At 38.2% G+C, this 20420-nt stretch overlaps 2 protein-coding genes across 5 annotated transcripts in view; one reads left to right on the forward strand and one right to left on the reverse strand.

Annotated features, from left to right (window-relative positions):
• Window positions 1-20420, reverse strand: part of sgsh (N-sulfoglucosamine sulfohydrolase (sulfamidase)) — a 43205-nt gene that overhangs the window by 18826 nt on the left and 3959 nt on the right. For 2 of the 4 annotated variants that reach the window (XM_073862277.1, XM_073862276.1), the window contains exons 1-2: window positions 1911-1982; window positions 1255-1391 (exon numbers count right to left, since the gene is read on the reverse strand). The gene's annotated coding sequence lies outside the window, so the exon portion shown is untranslated. Of the gene's footprint in view, window positions 1-1254; window positions 1392-1910; window positions 2082-16142; window positions 16309-20420 lie in introns of those variants that run through there. The other 2 variants (XM_073862279.1, XM_073862278.1) reach the window with 2 other exon arrangements.
• Window positions 2095-20420, forward strand: part of tspan7 (tetraspanin 7) — a 31322-nt gene continuing 12996 nt past the window's right edge. The window contains exon 1 of the mRNA XM_055216908.2: window positions 2095-2254. Within this exon, the coding sequence (XP_055072883.1) occupies window positions 2174-2254 (81 nt within the window). The 5' untranslated portion in view covers window positions 2095-2173. The remainder of the gene's footprint in view (window positions 2255-20420) is intronic.

Below are 20420 nucleotides of genomic sequence, written 5' to 3' on the forward strand. Positions count from 1 at the left end.
GAAATATAACTAGTTTTAACAAATATGCCTTACTTGTGTACATTTTGAGGCAAAATAAAGGGCACTTATGTATTTAAATTTGTCAAAGCAAGTTGTTTTTAGTTTGGACAGCACTTACATTTTAGTCTAGGACTAGTCTAATCCCTGTCCGGGAAACCACCCCATAGTGTACTGGAGCTTAACGTGGATAATATTGATGTTTCACAGACTTCATCAACTTAAAGGGATAGTTCACCCAAAAAATGAAAATTATGTCATCATTTACTCACTTTCGTGTTATTACAAACCTGTGTAAAATGCTTTGTTCTGATGAACACGAATTAAGGTATTGGTGAGTAATGCTCGTAAACAGTTTGTGTGCCCCATTCACTTCCACAGTACTCTATCTACTATAAAAGTGAATGGGGCTCACAAACGGTTTGGTTACAAACATTACTCAAATTATCTTTGTCTTTATCAAATATAAAAAAATGTTATACTGGTTTGTAACAACACAAGAGAGAGTAAATGATGACAGAATTTTCATTTTTGGGTGAACTATCCCTTTAAATAAAACTGGTATCAGTAGGTACATCCAAAACACAATGCTGATGTGAGCAATTCTTCCTTTTTGTCAATTGTGTGCTAAAATCGTACAACTGTACACTCTAAAAAAACAATAATAAAATGCTGGGTTGTTGTTACCTAACTATTTGTAAAAGAACCCAGCATTATTGTCCATATTTTACCCAACCGGGTTAAAAACAAGTGTACGCACAAACCAAATTGGACCAATAGCATTCTGCAATTAAACTCCTTATCTTATCATTATCACAACTTTAATACATTTCGTTGTATGGTGTGGCTGTATGTTTGCTCTCTGCCATCAAACACACCCTGGTAAAGTTAATATACCCAACAGGTTTTCTAATTTCTTACACTGGACATGTTTTCTTTTTAGAGCAAACACTTCTGTCCCGTATTACAAATCTATAACTGGTGTCTCTGGGACAGTACCACATCTTTAATGTCAATTCCCAATACAGGAATTCTACTGCTTTTTTGTTTTAATGAAAACTATAATGGTCTCTACTAATAATGTGTAGGGCCCTATTGGTGGGTCGTTTCTATATGATCACGAGTACAGTGGGGTCATTTAGGGTGTTAGTTTAGTGTCATGTCACATGGTGAGTGTGAAAGGCCCCATGCATTCAGCTTTAACCACATGAGTACTATGGACGTGACAGCTGTGTTTTCTCTGTGTTTGTAACTTGCCTGCTTTGGTCTCGTGTAAAAGCTGCGAGCAGACTCTCACTCCACTGGGTCTCAATAGGTTGCAAATTTTGGGTGCCAAATATAGCAGGACAGCTTGCTAAATGTGAAGGCAGATTGTGAACATATTTCACACGGTGCTGGAAGATCACATGAGAGAGATAAAAATGAATATGAAATTACTTTAATGCATTTTAACGTTTTCTTCACAATATAAGCATATATTATATATATTTACACATCTAATAAACAAATAGGTAAACAAAATATTATAAAAAAAATTGTTTTTAATCTATAAGACGTCAAGGTAAGGTTTAATTATATAACTCTACACCCCACATGAACCAATACAGTAGTAGCCTAGTATTTACTACTTAGTATTTACTACACTATGTACTATAGTATTCTGTCAAATTACCAATAGTTAATTAATAAACTGTAGTAAATAACGTTACTGTAGTAGTAGGCTATACTTTAAACATGGTAAGGTTAAAAAACACTACAGTAAACACCACCGTGTATTTTCATGTGGGACGTACGTACGTACGTCACTCTATATTACAGTACTAAAATTCAATCTTGATAAAACACAATTATATTCATAAAACCAGACTGAATTTAACCACAAATATATATATATAAAAAAAAATCTGCCTCACTTTCCTATCATTGACGCAAATCCACTCGCCTCACCTCTAGCGCAACTGTCGTCAACTGTCATGTGACGTCCAGCAGAGGGCGTCATTCCTCAAGGGCGGTGCTTCGACGCTCCCTCTCCTCCTCTGATTGGCCAGCAACAGGCCCGATGGAAGGAGGCGGGTTCTATTGTTATCATATCGTCTTCTGATTGGCTAGACGTATCCGGAGTGACTGGACCGCAGTGGCGGAGGCGCAGCGGAGAATCACAGCAGCCACTGCGCTCATGGCATCGAGGAGAATGGAGACCAAACCAGTGATAACCTGCCTCAAAACTCTCCTTATCGTCTATTCTTTCGTCTTCTGGGTAGGTGACTGTCATTGTGTGAGCTTTTAATGATTTTTTTGTGTAATTTATGAGGATTAATGGCGGATATTTGATTATTTAAAGGCGTTTGTTGCATAATTGCGCCGCTGGAAAACAAGTGCACCTCAGTAATGGGAGGGCTGGACCCATCCAAAGACATTATATATATATATATATCATATAAACCATATCGTATCTGTGCACGATTGGTTTTAATCTTAAACATATGATGCATTTTAGAGGCAATTACGGTTTTATTAACCATTTCTAAGCCAAATGGTACGTGCAACCCCACATCAGATGTAGGATGTTTTTTATTTAATTTAAGTTAAACGTTAATCTTAATAAAATAAAAAACATTGACAGCACATTATTAAATAATAATTAAATATTAATGTTTAAAAGCGACCAAATACACGTCATTTTAATTAAGAATTGAATATTAAAGTACGAATTGATATGCTGGGTATTCATGAATTATTATAATTTTAATATTAACCCATGTACAGCATTTTAATTGCGTTTTAAAATTAAGGTCCAAATGTGAACAGATAGATTTGTAGGGTTAAGCTTACATTGACCTTCATGTTATATGAATGTGAAGCATTACACAATAATCTTCATCTTCAAAAATGAAGATGATGGCTAACTGCTGGTAAAGTCATGGCCGGGAAGAACAACATGGGAATCAGACTTGGCACCACCCCGGTACAGACTACCCGACAGTGAAATAGTCTTTGTTATCAGATAGGCATCAATGTGATATGAGATCAATTTAGTTGTAACCAATGGCTGTTTGTTTTCCATCACTCTTGCTCTAATCCCTCGCCATGCACACCGATCCGGTCTCTGACCCAAATCCTGATTTTCATCGTGTCAGTGTGACTGTCAGGCCACACAAAAACATACAATGATGCTTGAAACATGACATTTTTCTGCATTAGAGCATTGTATAAGACTATAATCTGAGGAGAAACCATGTTTAATGTGATGCCTACCAAAACATGGCTGTGAAGGACACTAGTGCAGTCGGTTCAACATGTCCCAATCATCTGGATATATGTATAAGGCATGGCATACGTTTGTAAAACACCCTATTGTAAGGTTGCTGGTTTGATCCCAGCATAAGGCTTAACATGACTTAACCACGACTTGACGCTTAAACTCAGGTTGTCTTGTGGGAATCTCACCCATAATATTGAGTTTAATAGTGTGAAAAAGTGGAAGAAAACTAAACTGGCCAAGGTTGTGTGTAGCGATAAAGATAAAAAAATCAGTTGAGAAGAGCTTTGAAACTCACATTAGCTATGTTTACATGTTCACAAATAATCTGTTTACAAATAATCTGTTTGTAATCGGAATGATGGTTTAATCGGATTGAAAAGCGTAAACAATACAATTGAGGTCGATCGAATGCAAATTTCGATTGTATTGAAAGGGGTGGTGTGGTCCCATCTGTGATCCGATTATCAGGAGAAAAGTACGCATGTAAACGCGTGAATCATAGTATATTCCTCAGTCAGATGCAAAAATACCTTGTGCACATGCGCAGAAGAATTGTGTTCAAGTTCACGTCTTATTTTTACCCCTTATTTACGTATCACAGAAACATGAAATGGCAACTCGCATGGAGTTATGAGCTGTACATTCTGCAGGGTCCACTTTCATAACATTAGGCAACATAAAGCAAGAAAATAGCATCGTGCCTTTTCGAAAATTGTGTTTTTATTGCCTATATCTAAAAATTGTCATTATTGTCATTGTCATTTGGGCTGCGAATAGTCATTGGGATGCTTTTAGGCTAGTTTTGAGTGTCCGTTGGGATGGTTTTGATTAGTGATAGATAGGGCTGCAACTAACGACTATTTTAATAGTCGACTAGTCACCGACTATTGAAACGATTCGTCGACTAATTGAATAATTATTATTTTTTCCTAAAATTTAGCGTGAGATTGCTACAATTCTGTGGAAAACGACAGCAAACAAGAAAGAAGGGGGCAGCTCAACGAAACTTCTCCACATTCAATGAAAACAAGTTTAAAATTTTTAATAATTGCAGCTACTATGATTTTACCAAAACGAAGTTATGTATTTCAGCTATTTTAATATATATATATATATATATATATATATATATATATATATATATATATATGCTGTATTTTTTAAGTTTTGAAGGTTTAAATCAAAACCAACTTGAGTTGAATTGATATTAATTTGAATGCACAACCAAAAAACGAAATTTCTGAAAAATTACAAAAACAGAGTTATATATATATTCAGTGAGGGCATTCGCCTGTTGTGGGGTGCACGTCTGCTTCTTTTGCAGAAAGGGGTCCATGGTGGCTCTCTTCTTCAGACTGCATGCATTTCATTTAAACTTTTTGTCAGGCACAGTCGGGCATAACGTTAAATCCTTTAGCGTAAATACGCTTATAAAATGTACAATGTACATCCAAAACAAAACGTATTGGCTTCCATGTTATTTACATCTTACCGAGGCGAGTCAAACTCCGTTTCATTCAACTGTCCGACGTGCTTTCTCTTTAAATGTTCGTGCATGACCGAGGTGCTGCCGTGAAACGCAAAGACTGCTCTGAAAACCATGCAGGTAATCTTTTTATTTGCCGTATCCAGGCTTAAATGCTCCCAAACTTCGGATGTTTTGGTACGCGCAGCTGCTGCGTTGGAGGCTGCCATTTCTGTATGTTATCGCTGAGCAGAGAAGCTAATGCGCATGTGCGACTCTCGGCAGACATTGTAATGAAGAGAGACGCCTCACTCGGTCGGAAAAAAACATGTCTGGCGACAACGTCGACAATGAAATTCATTGTCGACTATTTCTATTATCGATTTTTGTCGACAACGTCGACGAATCGTTGCAGCCCTAGTGATAGACCGATATATCGGCCGGCCGATATGTTGAGTTTTATGTTTTTCAGCATCGGGCGATATGTGGCTGCTGTGTTCACCGTTTTTCCGGCATTATTTACAAACAGAGTGCTGGAAGCCGCAAGCGATTGCAGGTCATGTGGCTAAAAACAACCAACCTTTCCATGACAACATCGAAAGCTCGGCCTAACAGCTGATCATAGGTGCACAAAGCGGGTTTTTATTTCTCATCTCTTTATATATTTGTAGTAGTAAAGTGCTAGAAATCAGTATCCTGCTGATAGTTCCTCGTCATTGTGGAGAGTGCAGTTCATGGTTTTTACTATTTGTTAAATATAGTTTTTTTTAGTTCAATAATGTTACTTTTTTAAATTGAGACTTTTGGCGTCATCGCCATTTTTATGATGTAAATTAAGTGAGCAAAAGCAGTATCGGCTCCAAATATCGGCTCAAGAAAATCGGCAGCCTGTATCAGTCATCGGCTAAGGCTGATGAAACAAAAATCGGTATCGGCACAAAAAAAATCCATATCGGTCGATCCCTTGTTTTGATATGCGAATCTGGCAATGCTGGCTGTGCGCTTGCGCAGACGTTTGGTTCGGATTCTATAGAATGTACATGTAAACGAACATTTTAATCAGATTTCAATGTTTAGGATGCATGTAAACTTTACTGTTGTAACCTTTAATTCGGATTAAATAAAAAAAAAATTTGCATGTGAACATAGAGTCTCTAAAGAGAGATAGAGAGAGATATCACATGTGGATGCTGTCAGGTAGAGAAGATAAGTAGAGACTGTCATATTTCCAGATGTTCCCGATAAGTTAAGCTCATTCTGCACGTCTCTATCTATCTTGTCTTTCTTCCCTCACCAAACATTCAGCAGTGTCAGGGACAGACCGTCAAAGCTGAGAAAATCCAGATCTGAGCCAATGCAACAGATGACATTGAGTCCTGCTGCTGTTAACCAACAGAATTGTGTGTTACACACCCGAACGGTTTTTATTATTCCAAACGCATTTATGCATAGGACCGATCATAACCAGATGTTATTTGCACAGATAATCCTAACAAAGCGTGACATTGCAAGTTGTCAGCATTTAGTCATTTTGTTATTCGTGTCTAAGAGCAAAAAACAAAAACTCAGCCAATCAGAATTTGAGGTTTTACATAAAGGAATTTGGACCAATGATATTTCATTTGGGGTGGAGCTGGTAGCATTGGAAACAAGCATTTAAGACTGGATTGGTTTGGACATACCCATTTTTTGTTGTTGTTGGAGAACCATCAGCATAGGGTTACTAATGGTTCGCAAATAAGAAGAATTTAGTCATGTAAATAGTAACCTATTAGCGCCATTATTGGTGTTTTAATTGTATTTGAATGCTTTTATTATCTATAGACACAAGAAAAGTCCCTTATGAGAGATCTGAATACATAGAGCTTAAATTAGAGTCAGGACAGCAGTACGATCGCATTTCAGCTTAGTCAACGTTTTGACATGGATGGTCGTAACATTACACCTCATGCCACCTTCCCATGTGTATGTTTGCCTGGAAAAGACACGTGACAATGTTTTTTCCTGATATGAACCTACTACTAAAGTGCTTTGTAATAAGTTTTTATGAATATTTATGATAAGCAGGATGCATTAGCGTCAAGTTTGGTAAAATCGAAGGGTTTGATTGAAGTGTGCAAATAGTTGAGTATTGGGTCAAATCGAGCCAGGCTTTTACTGAGTGATCGATTTGATTGAATGATATTTATTGTCGTTATGAAGCATTGCGAAAGACACGTAGTTTGGAATATATGAAGGATGACTTCACTGTGTGTGTGTGTGTGTGTGTGTGTGTAACTGATACACATCCAGACAGCATGGGACTACCGCAACCATGCCAGAGTTCCCGACATCTATATATAATTCGCTCAAACAGTCAATACAGCAACGAAAATCTTATTTGCACCCACTCTGAACTCTCCCCTGAGACTTGAGGTTACCAGGGACAAATCAGAAAAGACAGGCGAGCTGTTTTTCTGGTTTGTTACTGTCACGAAATACAGACTGAAATGCGGTTAGCGTACAAACAGACTCGATGGAAGATAGTACTTTTGCATGCCTGAAAATCATTTATGTTTGTCTTTAACTACACCCGAGTTAAAAAGGGACAAACCCAGCTGTTGGGTTCAGTTAACCCAGTAAATGTTTATATTTGACCCAACATTGGGTTAAAACAACCCAGGTTAAATTACGTCTCGACAGATTGGGTTTGTCCATTTTTGACCTAGTCTAGGAGCCATAGCCACTTTAAATGGGCAAGGACCGCCCAAGAGGCCATATGACTAACACATAAAGCAACAAATCACGTTTCGTTTTGTGCCGTGTCATGTTTAGGGGCGAGGAAATGTCTTTTATGAACGTCTCTGAAGTTTATAACAGGTTAAAATATCTCTTTAACTCTTTCCCGCCATTGACGAGTTATCTCGTTAATTAAAGGGATAGTTCACCCAAAAATGAAAATAATGTCATTAATGACTCACCCTCATGTCGTTCCAAACTCGTAAGACCTCCGTTCATCTTTAGAACACAGTTTAAGATGTTTTATATTTAGTCCAAGAGCTTGTTGACCCTTCATTGAAAATTTTGGTACGGTATACTGTCCATGTCCAGGAAGGTAATAAAAACATCATTAAAGTAGTCCATGTGACATCAGTGGGTCAGTTAGAATGTGTTAAAGTATCGAAAATACATTTTGGTCCAAAAATAACAAAAATTATGACTTTATTCAGCATTGTCTTCTGCGTTTGATGTAAAGTGAATGCGCGAGACTAAAGTCACGTGACTGCAGATGATGTACAACGCGTCTGACGTGTTATCTGGTGCACCCCAGCCTTTGTTTACAGTCTGAAGGAGATGCACGCTGTAAGTTTGAAAAAAATAAACGTTGCAAACATGTCTGAGGATAACACGTCATCCGCGTCACTGCAGTTTCACGCATGCACTTCACAACAGACGCGGAAGAGAAGACAATGCTGAATAAAGTCGTAATTTTTGTTATTTTCGGACCAAAGCGTATTTTCGAGGCTTTAACACATTCTGGCTGGCAACTTTTAAAAAATGGTTAGTGGGGAATAAGTTAAGATTTCACTGATTGTGTCAAGCAAAACTCTTCGACATTTTTTAAAGACTTTATGCTGTAAACTTTTCGGATTTGTGTTTTTCCTGGGGGTCGTTAAAAAACGCAACACACACGTCTCATGGAAGTTTACAAAAAGTTTCCAGAAAAGTTTGCCATATGTATCAGACGTTCAGATTATTTTTGACCTAATGCTGAGTGTCGCTGAATAAAAAACAGTCGTTCTTGAAGGACGAGAATTTGGCTCATTTGCAACGTTTAGATATGCGAAGCGTGGCAGCCAAGCCATAGATGTCACTATCGGCACAGCCGAATGAATTATGAAAATTGAGATATTGTCACCTTTAGTTTGGGGTGTTTATACTGCCGGAGAGGAAGACGTAATGGTTATAGCGCAGTGTTCTAATTGGTACCAGTTCAATATCTTGTTGCTGTTTTCATGAGTTATTTTGCTCCAAGTCAACGTTATGAGCGCTGGCAGTCCTGTTCATTACAGAAGACAATTACCGCTCCGGTTTTATTGGTGCCCTTTGGTGATATTATGGAAATGAGAGGGTAAAGTACTGCAGTGCTGTTGATATATTTCGTCCTTTTGTGTGTCAGGCGTCGACACTTGGCTACGTTTCGTTTGTTTCTTATTACGCACGTTGAGATTCAGAGTTTTTGGTTCTGTTCTGAAATCATTTTGATGTTAATCATGGATGTTTGTGCTTTTCGGAGCTCTGCCATGTTGATTAAAATGCGAAATTTTAATGAAAAATTATTCATTTGTGTTTTAACCTTAAGAAAGAAAGTCATATATATCTAAGATGGGTAGCATAGTGGGAGAGTGAATTTAATGTTTGTGTCAACTATTCCTTTAATAGACTTTAAGATATCTTTTGTTATTATTTTAATGTGAATCCTATTAAATGAAGCCGGCTCTTAGCTCACCAAGTGCTCAGCCGTAATACCTGAATGACAGGTGAGACACATTCGATATTTGCTCGATTCACTTCATAATGTTATAATATACTTCATATAATGTTCATAAAGTCTTCCATTCAACAGGTTTGTCTGTATATCCTATATGTAATTTGCATGTGCATCTTATTGACCTAAAATTTTGGTCCGCTCATTTTAGACTCGACTTTGGTGAGCATCCAAAACAGAACCACCCGCATTAATACCTCAAAGGAGGTTTAGGTGGTTTATCTCCCAGGAAACAGGATCCCTACCTCCTATTATCTGCATCAAACACTCACCGCGGTTTTGTAAACAGGAATGGGACAAAAGTCAAAGGAGTCTCTGATCAATGCAGTTATCAGTGCAGAATCGTTCAATCTTAATTCAGACTCGCTTGTGTTGACCCCCGAATTAAATCTTTATAAATAATTGAAGTGAAATCTGATTTGTTACTGGCATGGAAATAAAATGTGTACCGTGGCCAGATATTGATTGCATTAAGTATTTCAAGAATTGTGTCCATTTTTATTTGCTAGGTGATTTATGCTGTACATTGTACATACGGTAATTTACAGTTACTTACTGTAATGTCTCATTTCTGTATGCGTCTGAGGTTTGGCATCGTGCTGTGTGTTCGGATCAAAGCTTTTTAGTTAATCCTTGTCAGGATGTCCAAATGATTATGTGTTTATATAGATGGGATCGCATAACCCAGTATTTACTGTTAAACGTACTAGGAAGCAAAATGCATGTTGGTGTTTTGTTCGGGTTGGGCTGGTTAATAACAGTAGTTAGACCACGCTGGTTGAACCTAAAGTATAATTACAACATTACGTGGCCTTTGTTTTTTTCTGATGATCATTTAAAAGTGTTTTCTGAGGAGATGCTTTTGCAATAAGTATATACATCGCAATATTCAATTATAGTATCGCAAATTAATATAATTCCCCCCCCCCTCAAGGGTCATAGGTTGGATTCTCAGGAAACATACATACTAACTTGAATGCAAAGTTGTGGTTAAAAAAGTAAAAAAAAAAAAATGCATATAACATTACAGTAAGTTAAGCATATTACTAAGGAACTGTGACTGGTTAAAACAGTTCAGTAACTAGTTTGCATTCCTTGGATATTCCTTATTAGTTTGTGGCTGTGGAATTCCTGTCATGAGGTACGGTATGGAATCCACGAGTTACGCTCTGTTAGCGTGTCTCTGAGTTTACGCTCTGACTGTTTTAACACGGACTTGGTAATGAAAGAGATGCTATTATTAGTCTCTGACTTTAGCCGTGGTGCTAGATGCTTGTGTTCACTTTGTTCTAACATTGATTACCGGCATTACGCTAGGGAGGAAAGGCACGCTAAGTGTTTGTTACGTGTTAGCAGCACATAGCGTCGTGTCTGCAGTTGGTACGTGCAAACAGAAGGCGAGAGGCTTGATGATTGCTGTTAAAAAAACTTGTTGATGCATTTGTTTTGCTCATCTTCTCTTACCCATTCAATTTATTCCCCCTTTAGCTCCATTGAGTGGTTGCGAGGGCATTGCTATGTATTTGATGAGTGATTTTGATATTCTGGTCTCTAGATATGAGTCAGGTCCTATGGAGTCAGATTTGCGCCAATAAAACGAAATACTTTCTGGAAACGAACAAAATATACAACAAGAAAGAAGAAAAACTTTTTGAAAATAATAAACTAAAGGGGCAGCCACAGTTTTCGTTCGACTTACATTCATACGCATGCGAATGCGTCAGACCTAAAACGCAAGCTTGTGCAAAGATATTTCGCTGTGTACCAAAGTTCAAGTCTGGTGAACTGCGAATTTCTATCACAAATATTCGAAAATATCAAAGTTTTGTGTGACCGCCCCATCACTTGAAAAAGGTAGAATGATTAAATAAAAAAAACATTCTTTATTAACAATTTTCTAAATATGCCTTCGCAAATCACGTTTTTTGAATGCGCATAACAAAAACATAAATGAAAACTCTCTGATAAATAAGAAAAACTCGTAAATAAGAAATCACAATAAACCGATTTATTAAAGTTTGTGTTTGTTTGTGCTTATTTTTGGACACAATCTGATTCCAGCCCTTCCTTTATGTAAGAATTTTTTTTGACCAATTTCATGGACCTACTAAATATGTCGGATCACTTAGTAATACCTTGTAGACTGTTTTATCGGACGGACATGCGCTGACACGATTACCCGTATGAGGGGAACTTAACTTCCTGTTTTTATTTGTTTAATAGTCTGTTGCTAAACTGAACTCTTGAACAAATACCTAGTCGAAATAAAAACAAATGTTTTGGTTTCCAAAAGACGAGGGATGACAGCGATCATGGATTACCACTCTTTGATGGAAGATTTTGCAGCCGATCTGTAGTTAAGATTGCATACATTATATATAGTACACATTTTACACAGTAACGTTAGCTAAGTGTAGTTTTGATACGCTTTAGATATGATTTGAACTAAAGTAATCTACTTGTTGTTTATTTAGCTTGTTATCAGAAATAAACACTCTAAGGGGCGATTCACATTTCGCGTCTTTTGCGCGCTCAAGTTCGTTATTTCAAATGTAGGAGCGCGGTATGCGCGCTCATAATGGAAGCAACCGCGGTGCGGTGCGCTCGTTTTTTTTCCAGGCGCATCCGCACGGCATCGAGTTAAAAACATTTCAACTTTCTAGAATGCCGCAAGCGCCACGCAGGTCATGTGACAAAAACCAACAGACGGTCGTGTTTTCCGCGCAGATTTAGACGCGAAATGTGAACCGCCCCTAAAAGATCTTTGTTGTTACCGGATTTTACGTTTGTTCCACGAAGGCTGTTTGTTTATGTTGTTACTGCTGAAATCGTCTATAGCAAACCATGAGATTTGACATATCATGCCCATGGGACAAGTTACATGCCAAAATTAAATACATAGGGTGGGTTTGTTAGTATTAATGAGATGGAGTGTTTTCCTATTATCAATACTGTTCTCATTTCCTACACTGTTAAACACAGATGCATTCTGTGAAACTTGACAGTGTTGTTTTTTGATAGCGGCTATTTATAATTTCTGTACTGTATACTCATCTATCCATCCATCCACCCACTCGAGAAAGAGAGTTTGTCCATTCCTCCCAACTGCTAGAGACACAGTCAATTTAGTCTCAGGCAGATTAAATCCGGAGGCGTCGTCCATTTTCCTGTCAGTTGTCTCTCTGTATAATAAGACAGACCTTTCAAACGCGTTAACTCCTGCGAGACGGTGTTATTTAGACATTGCCTTTCGTTCGACGCTCCCTCCCTGCTGCTTTTCGCTGAACTTTAATCTAACGTTTCTCGGAAACGGTGCGAGGGGAGGATCGGGCCTGGCGCCCAGAGCCTCTGACAGCTGGAGATGACCATTAAACGTGCGGTTGGCCGTCTAACCCATCCTCTTAGGACAGACAGCACTTAACGCTGATCACGATGATGAACGGAGGTGAAATGGACGAGAGAGAAAGCACATTGAAGTGGAAGACAAGTAAAAGACCAGCTCTGAAAGCACACAATTCAAAACTGATTCAATCTTTTTTGTTTAAAAATTCTGTGGGCTGTAAATTAACAATACTTAAATTGGCAGATATGACCGAAAGAGTGTGTTTGAGTATATCAAACACGTTTGTCACATCACCTGTTGTTTGGGAATTGTGTGTGTGTATTTGTTTCACATACTTGCTTTGCGGACAGCAGGGTTGAAAAAGACAGGATTGTATACCAGCTGGATGTCCGGCACTCATAAAAAACAGGAAGAGAAACTCGAAACTACTCGGAAAAAAAACTATTCATATACAGCAAAAAAATCATTTTTGTTAATCTGAAGTTTTGCATAAATAAAAGTGTTAAAAATGAAAGTAATGACTTGTTTAGTTAATTTTAGGCTGAATTTAAGCTTAAATTATGACAGGCTTCACACAATGTTTTCGGAGGCGATTTGTGGATTGAGATTACAGCTGGTCCTGGGGATTACTGTTGCCATGGATACAGATTCCCTCCTATTGTTCGACAATGACCAGGCATGTTGACTGCACTCAACCAGCCACGAGATAAAACATCGTTAGATTTGCGCTAATTTACGTCAATATTTGTTCAGGCTTTTACATTTTTAAATGAACCATAAGCCATGTTCATGGAAGAGGTTTTAATTTTTTTAACAGTGATGTCATTGGATCACTCATGCTGGCCTGGAGACTAGTTTTTGATGATCATATCAGATTAGTGATGGTGGGCGATATGCCCCATTGTGAGATTGTTCTATCGTCAGCCTGCGAGATCGCAGATACACTATCGTATCAGGGGTGGGGCAATAGTTTACTCATTTATTAATTTGTAAATGTTTTACTCATTTTTGACAAGGCACTTGATTGGTGGACAAAAAGGATGCTGATTTACTTTACTTTGACCGCAACCTTATTAAAACTGATGCCATGATGGTGCATTTACACGGGGCGTAAGCGTTGACGCTTCCCATTCACTTTTAATGGGTGACGTCAAGCTTTGGCGAACTGAATTGTGGATCCGTCGGCGCTGCGTCACTGCCGTTGCTAGCAGCAGAAGTTGAACATTTCCTTAACTTTTCAAGCGGCAACGCGAGCGTCAGCCAATCAAATTGCCTTATGCAAATAACCTAGGCAGAGCCAGCCAATTACATTTATGAAAGACCGGAGCATGTGCTGCGGCCACTGTGATTCGCTGTTTACCACGCTTCAGACAAGCCTTCTGTTAAGCGTTAACGCTTTCGCCCCGTGTGAATGCAGCATTACGGTACATTACGCCAATCTGATTGGCTGACGCACGCGTTGCTGCTTGAAAACTGAAAAAGAAATGTTCAACTTCTGCTGCGAGCCACGGCACTGACGCGGCGCAGACGAATCCACAATTCAGTACGGCAACGCATGGCGTCACCCATTAAAAGTTAATGGGAAGCGTTAACGCTTATGCCCCGTGTGAATGTACCGTTAAATCCGAGCGCGTCAGGCGGGCGCTCTAAAATACCAGGGACCGGGAACAACACACTCGGTGGTTTAAAAATCCCTGCATGCCTAACAACCTCGCTAGAAGGTGCTAGAAGGGTTCATGCCGCGTGCATTCATGTCTGAGCAAGAGTCCAAGACGTGCGCATTACAAGTCCACGTGCGTGCGAGAAGGAATCCCCGCGCGTTACAAGCTCTCTCGCGCAAAGTGAAGCCCACAAATCCTCTCATGCGAGGAAAAACACAGAAAGCGCATGTTAATGTGAAACTATGATGATGATGATGATGATGATGATAATAATAACTATCGGCATGAAAGCCCCCATCAGCCATATGTCTGACTATTGTCGATACACAATATTATCGTCTATAGCCACAACCCTATATTGTATATACTCTAATGTAATTTCTAATCTACAGGACAACACTTGTAGTAGGCTCTCTCCCAAGGTTTTTTTCCCCTCCTAGGACTTTTCCCACTGGGTTTTTCTTCTAGGAGGTTTTTTTCAACCACTGGGGAGTCAGCTGACATTGGCTTAACTTAGCACCCTCTCCATAGGTAAAATTTTTCCTGCGCTCGCTAGTATGGTTAATCTTAACCGCTGTATTCTCCTGTTTATGTTATTATGATTTTTTATGATTCATCTATTAATGTAAAGCTGCTTTGAAACAATTAAACAATTGTGAAAAGCGCTATATAAATAAAGTTGAATTTAATTAAATAGTTTTCATTTAAGTTATTGACTGTCACTTTTATAAACTTCATATGATATTTGTCAATATTTGTTAATTTGTCAATGTTCATTATTTTGTACAGATGCACCGAATGTTCGGCAACTGAAACTGTTCGGGCAAAAGTAGCAAAAAAGGCATTTTTGGTGTTCGGCCTAATACGTGAAAAATGAAACAAATTTACCCAACAGTAATGTTTTTTATGACACAATATCAAATAAAAACAAGCGTACAGAGCACGTGCTATATAAATTCAGAAAACATGTCGGCAGCAGGGTTTCCCGCAGAAAATTAGTTAGTTAAGGTGGGTGGAGCGTTCAACAATTATATCTAATCAACAGGCAGGTGAAACCTAGCTAGCAGGTTGCTCAAACAAGCGTCCGCGCTATTCTCCGAGATGCACTTGATGGCCTTTTGTGCAGCGAAAAATTTTATTTTTGTTTGGATGACCTAGTTAAGGTGGTAGGGCTTCCCAGCTTAGGCGGCCGCCCAAACTGCAAAGGCAAAGTCCCTGGGCAGTGTGAAAGCATTTTAAAGTGTCGAAAATGTGCTATTTTTCACCGAAATATGTTAAGTGTACAGAACATTCGGCACATCCCTATTATTTTGGCATCGTGATTTTAAAGATTTGACTTCAGTCGTTTCTAAGTTTTGTATTCCTGTAGTAATGCATACGGTAGGTTAGAGCTGCACGGTTATGACAAAATGTTTTCGTAATTGACGATTATTCGCCTTAATATTGTAATTGCGATTATTATTATTAAAGGGCACCTATTATGCGAAATCCACTTTTATAGTGTCATTTAAGACATGCTATAATACATTTAATGAAAAGCTGGAATTGAGGGTTTTGGTGATTATGTAATTGTTTTATTTGTAATTGTAATCCCAATTAAATTGTGGGTTCGATTCCTAAGGAACGCAGATACGTATACCCTGAATGCACCGCAAGTCACTTTGGATAAAAGATCTGACTCCCAAATGCATAAAAATGTCAACTGTAAATAATTTGGGGTTTGTGACCAAATTTTTAGGGGTTAGTAAGTTTAGTGATTTGTCTTTTGGGCACTGGCTCTACTTTATTGCTGGCAGGAAATGCAGAACAGAGCCCACGATTGTTTGCGACTGACACACAGGCTTGTTCAGTAGCCTTGAATTCGGCTCATGGGGAACAACACTTGCCTTGATCAGGCATTTGAAATGCAAAGAGAAGGATGTCTTTTCTTTTGTGTCCACTCGCTTTCTCGTTTCATCAATTCTCTCCTTTCTTCTTCCTCTTCTCGGGCTCGTCTGTCCGCGGTGATGCTCGGAGCTGCCGTAAGTCGTCCTCATGGACACGCGGAGAGCTCTGTAAAATGAAGAAGAGCTATCTGTCTTTCTCGTCGTTTCAAGGTTTCATGTGTTTTGGTGGATGCAACATGACACAAGTTAATCGGATGCAAAGCCGAACAATTAAAAAAACATTTGAGGGGGTCACGCATCGTGAACTTATTCTTGTTTTCCAAAGCATGAATCCCTCCGGCATGCACTAAAAGGAACAAATTAGATTTCATGTATATCAAATGCTTTTCTTCATTCATGTATTTAGTCTGACTGGTATAGCCGTAGCCATGATAATGTCTTCGCTCTATGCATCATTTGTTCAGAATGAGTTTTAAACAGCCTCGCGTCATCTAATTTAAATCAATATCTGACATTATAATGATCAGCACACAGTTATCATTTAGTCTTAATGCACTATGGTGCTCAGTGATCTGTGTGACAGACAGCGCGGAGATAAATTTAAAGGGAATAAATCTCTGCAGGCATTGCTCCTTGTTTCTTAACGTTTCGGAAAAACTTGACACGCAAATCCATTTATCCCACGTTACGACACTCACTATACATCCGAGGGACAAAATTTAGATGTCACCATGGCAGTGTTGCCATGGCGCCCGCCTCTTCTGCCGTCATGAGTGTTTTCCACGACACAAGTGGTTTAATAGATTTTTTTGTTCGATGTTGTCTGTAACTCAACATACGTAGCTGACATCAATGATGAATGCTTCAATTTGTGACTCATTTGTGGAAATTAATGTTTCACATTTGGTAAACAGACAAATGCAGATGTTATGAGGAGAGATAATAGATATGTTCATGAAATTTGATTACAGTTTTGGCTATTTGTGAGCAAAACTAATGTAAAGGATGGTTACTGCCCCATCAACAGATACTATAGGGACAAGTGATGCACCGATGTATCGGCTGCCGATATTAATCGGCCGATTTTTGATGAATTTGAAACCATCGGCAATAGCACGAAAAAAGCCGATACCGATTGTTTATTAATTAACTGCATAAAGAAATCCATTATATGTTAAAAAAAAATGAGTTAATGTTGTTAATAAAATAAATGCTGAATAGCTAAAACCACCTTTGAAGGTTGTCATGCTGTCTTATTATATTTGTGTTAGCTTAATTTGTGCCTCTCTTATTATGTTGGTCAGTTGAATGTTAATTAGATGCAATCCATGTTCAGTAAAAATAATTAGATGCAGAAATAAACTTGCTAATAGACCAACTGTATAGTATTGTATACAGTGTTTAATATCGGTATCAACATCGGTATCGGCCAGAAGTTGTCTGTTTAAATCGGTATCGGCCCAATAAAATCCTATCGGTGCATCCCTAATAGGGACCATTTTTGACCATTTTCTCTGACGGTGTAAACAAGATATCTTGTGTTGGTTCCTTGTTTTTATCTGTAAAAAACAAACAATTCCATTCAAACATGAAATTAATCTTTCAAAATTCACAAAAAAGCGATGAATGAAGGAAAAGCGATGACTTGAACCATCATTCAAGTTGATTAATGATGGTGGGATTGATAACCAAGTAGCCAACAGTAAACAAAACAAAGCACGCTTAGAAAAAGGAGACAGGACTGCATTTAGTTACGATTGGACAAGGTATAAATTTACTAGCAATGCAGCTTGTAATCGGCAAACTGAATGTTGTGCACAGAAAAAAGAAATGCAGACTTTTCGATGCAGACACTTGCAGGAAGGGCATTGTGACAACGTTGAGAAAGACAAAATCACCTGATACAGCTAGATGATCAGTCACGTGGGTTTAATGTTCGCTACGTCAAAAAAAATTCGGCAAATCCATTTCTATCTCTCCTTATCTCCCAAGTCAAAAACCACCTCAAGCGAGCGTAAAACTTTTTAGCGAATTTTTTATTCAACGTTTTGCGTTTACATCACTCGTTTCTTATGTGATAATTCAAAATCAGGGTGATGGAAACCCATCTTATGTATATCATGACTTTACAGTTTACAATACAGAGATTGTGTTATGTCAAGAATAGTTTATACAAGTGATAAACAGATATATCAGTCAGCACGATTAATAGACCGATATTTGGTCATTTTGAGATTAGAGCTGCCTAACGATTAGTTCGTGACTAATCGTTTGCAGAATAAAAGTTTTTGTTTACATATTAAATGTGTGTGTAATGTGTATAATAATAATTATGTATATATTAATGCACACACATGCACGTATATATTTAAGAAATATTTGCATGTGTATAAACATTTGTATATTTACATATTTTATATATATATATATATATATATATATATATATATATATATATATATATATATATATATTTTTTTTTTTTTTTCTTTCTTAAAATTATACATACATGTGTTTGTATTTATATATACATACATAATATTTGTTGATGTACTGTGTATAATAATTATGTAAACAAAAACTTTTATTCTGCAAACGAATGGTCGTGACTAATCATTAGGCAGCCCTAGGGTTGATAAACAAGGTTTTTTTTTGTTAACTTAAACTTTGATTCATTTTTGGTTAATTATACGTCTAAAACTCCAAAAGATCAAATTTAAACTATAAGAGCATATGTGGTTTTTAAGTTGAGGACTTTTAGGTTGTGTGCTGCTATGTATTTATACCCCTGGCAGACCCCTGGCTTAAACAGAGAGAGTATGACAGCCATACTGATGAATAATGTATGCATATCTGCTCAATAAAACATTTGCTTTTCCGGACCGTTCTTCGTACTAGTTGTGCATTATGATGGACAGTATGTCTAGAACATCTCTACAAGTATACCATAATGCAAAAAAACATCATGTCTCTAAAAATGGTTTCTACGTCTTTATCTTTTCTCAACGTATTGCTCTTAGGATTTAAAAAAATTTCAGACAATTAGTTTTCACTCATGAAAGTTAGATTTGTTTCTCTCTTACCGTGGGTTCACACCAGCTGCGTTTGAGGCATCAAATTCGCGCGTACCGCGTCTAGTTTGCTGCCCGAACATCTTGAGTTTACTTGCTTCATTCGCGCGTGAAATTCTAGTCATCGAGACATTCACACAGAAATTCGCACAATGGGAGGGGCTACACTTGCTTCCTGTAATCACGTCACTACTAGAGCAAGCTCCTGATTGGTTAACACGGCACGTTTTACCGCCAAAGTTAACATTTTTGAACTTGGGTGTTTGCCGCGGCAACGCTCAATTCGCACATACTATAAGCGTAAATGAGGCGAAATTGCGTCTACTGCGCAGCGCTAAACGCCTAATGCAAACGTGGGGCATCACGTTACTCGCTCTAGATTACTCGCGGGATTGAATTTTGTGTCATGCGAATTTTCGCTCGGGTTGAATATTTTCAACTTGGGCGAAGATGCGTTTGAGGCGAATAGCGCGTGTTTTCGCGGCAAATGGGCCGCCCATATCTGATAGCGTCTTTGCATTGACTTTGTATGTAATGAACTCGCGCCAATCATTGAACTCGCATTTGGTGTGAACCCACAGTAATTCGTGCCGCAAGACCTCCAGATGCGTGTCAACGCGTCTTCACATTGACTTAACATTGAAATCACTCGCGCTTGACGCCTCTACCGCGGCTGGTCTGAACGCAGCATTAAAGGGATAGTTCAACCAAAAATGAAAATTACTTCATGATTTACTCACCCTCAAGCCATCCTCGATGTGTATGATTTTTTTCAGACGAATACAATTATGTTGTATGTATTAGAAAATATCATGGCTGTTCCAAGGTTTATAACGGTAGTAAATGGTGCTTTTGATTTGGAAGCCCAAATAAGTCCATTCATCCTTCAAAGAAGTAATCCACATGGCTCCAGCGAGTTATTTAAGGCCTTCTGAGGGTGATTTTGTGAGAAAATATTAATATTTAAAACTTTACAAACTAAAATAACTACCAATGCACATTTACGATAGAGCCCGACTCCACCCACTGGCAACATTTGAAAAATGCAAGAAAAGTGGGCAGAACCCAACAGAGATATAGGGGACGAACTAAGCTCGTACCAAGTGTGTGGTGAGATCGTAACAAGGGCGTGGTAAGCTTGAACCTGCTTACGTCACAAGTCATTTTTTGGACCCAACATCCAATAAGAAAATTCAACTGCAGTAAC

Source organism: Misgurnus anguillicaudatus, chromosome 23, assembly GCF_027580225.2.
Source record: "Misgurnus anguillicaudatus chromosome 23, ASM2758022v2, whole genome shotgun sequence".
Lineage (NCBI taxonomy): Eukaryota > Metazoa > Chordata > Actinopteri > Cypriniformes > Cobitidae > Misgurnus > Misgurnus anguillicaudatus.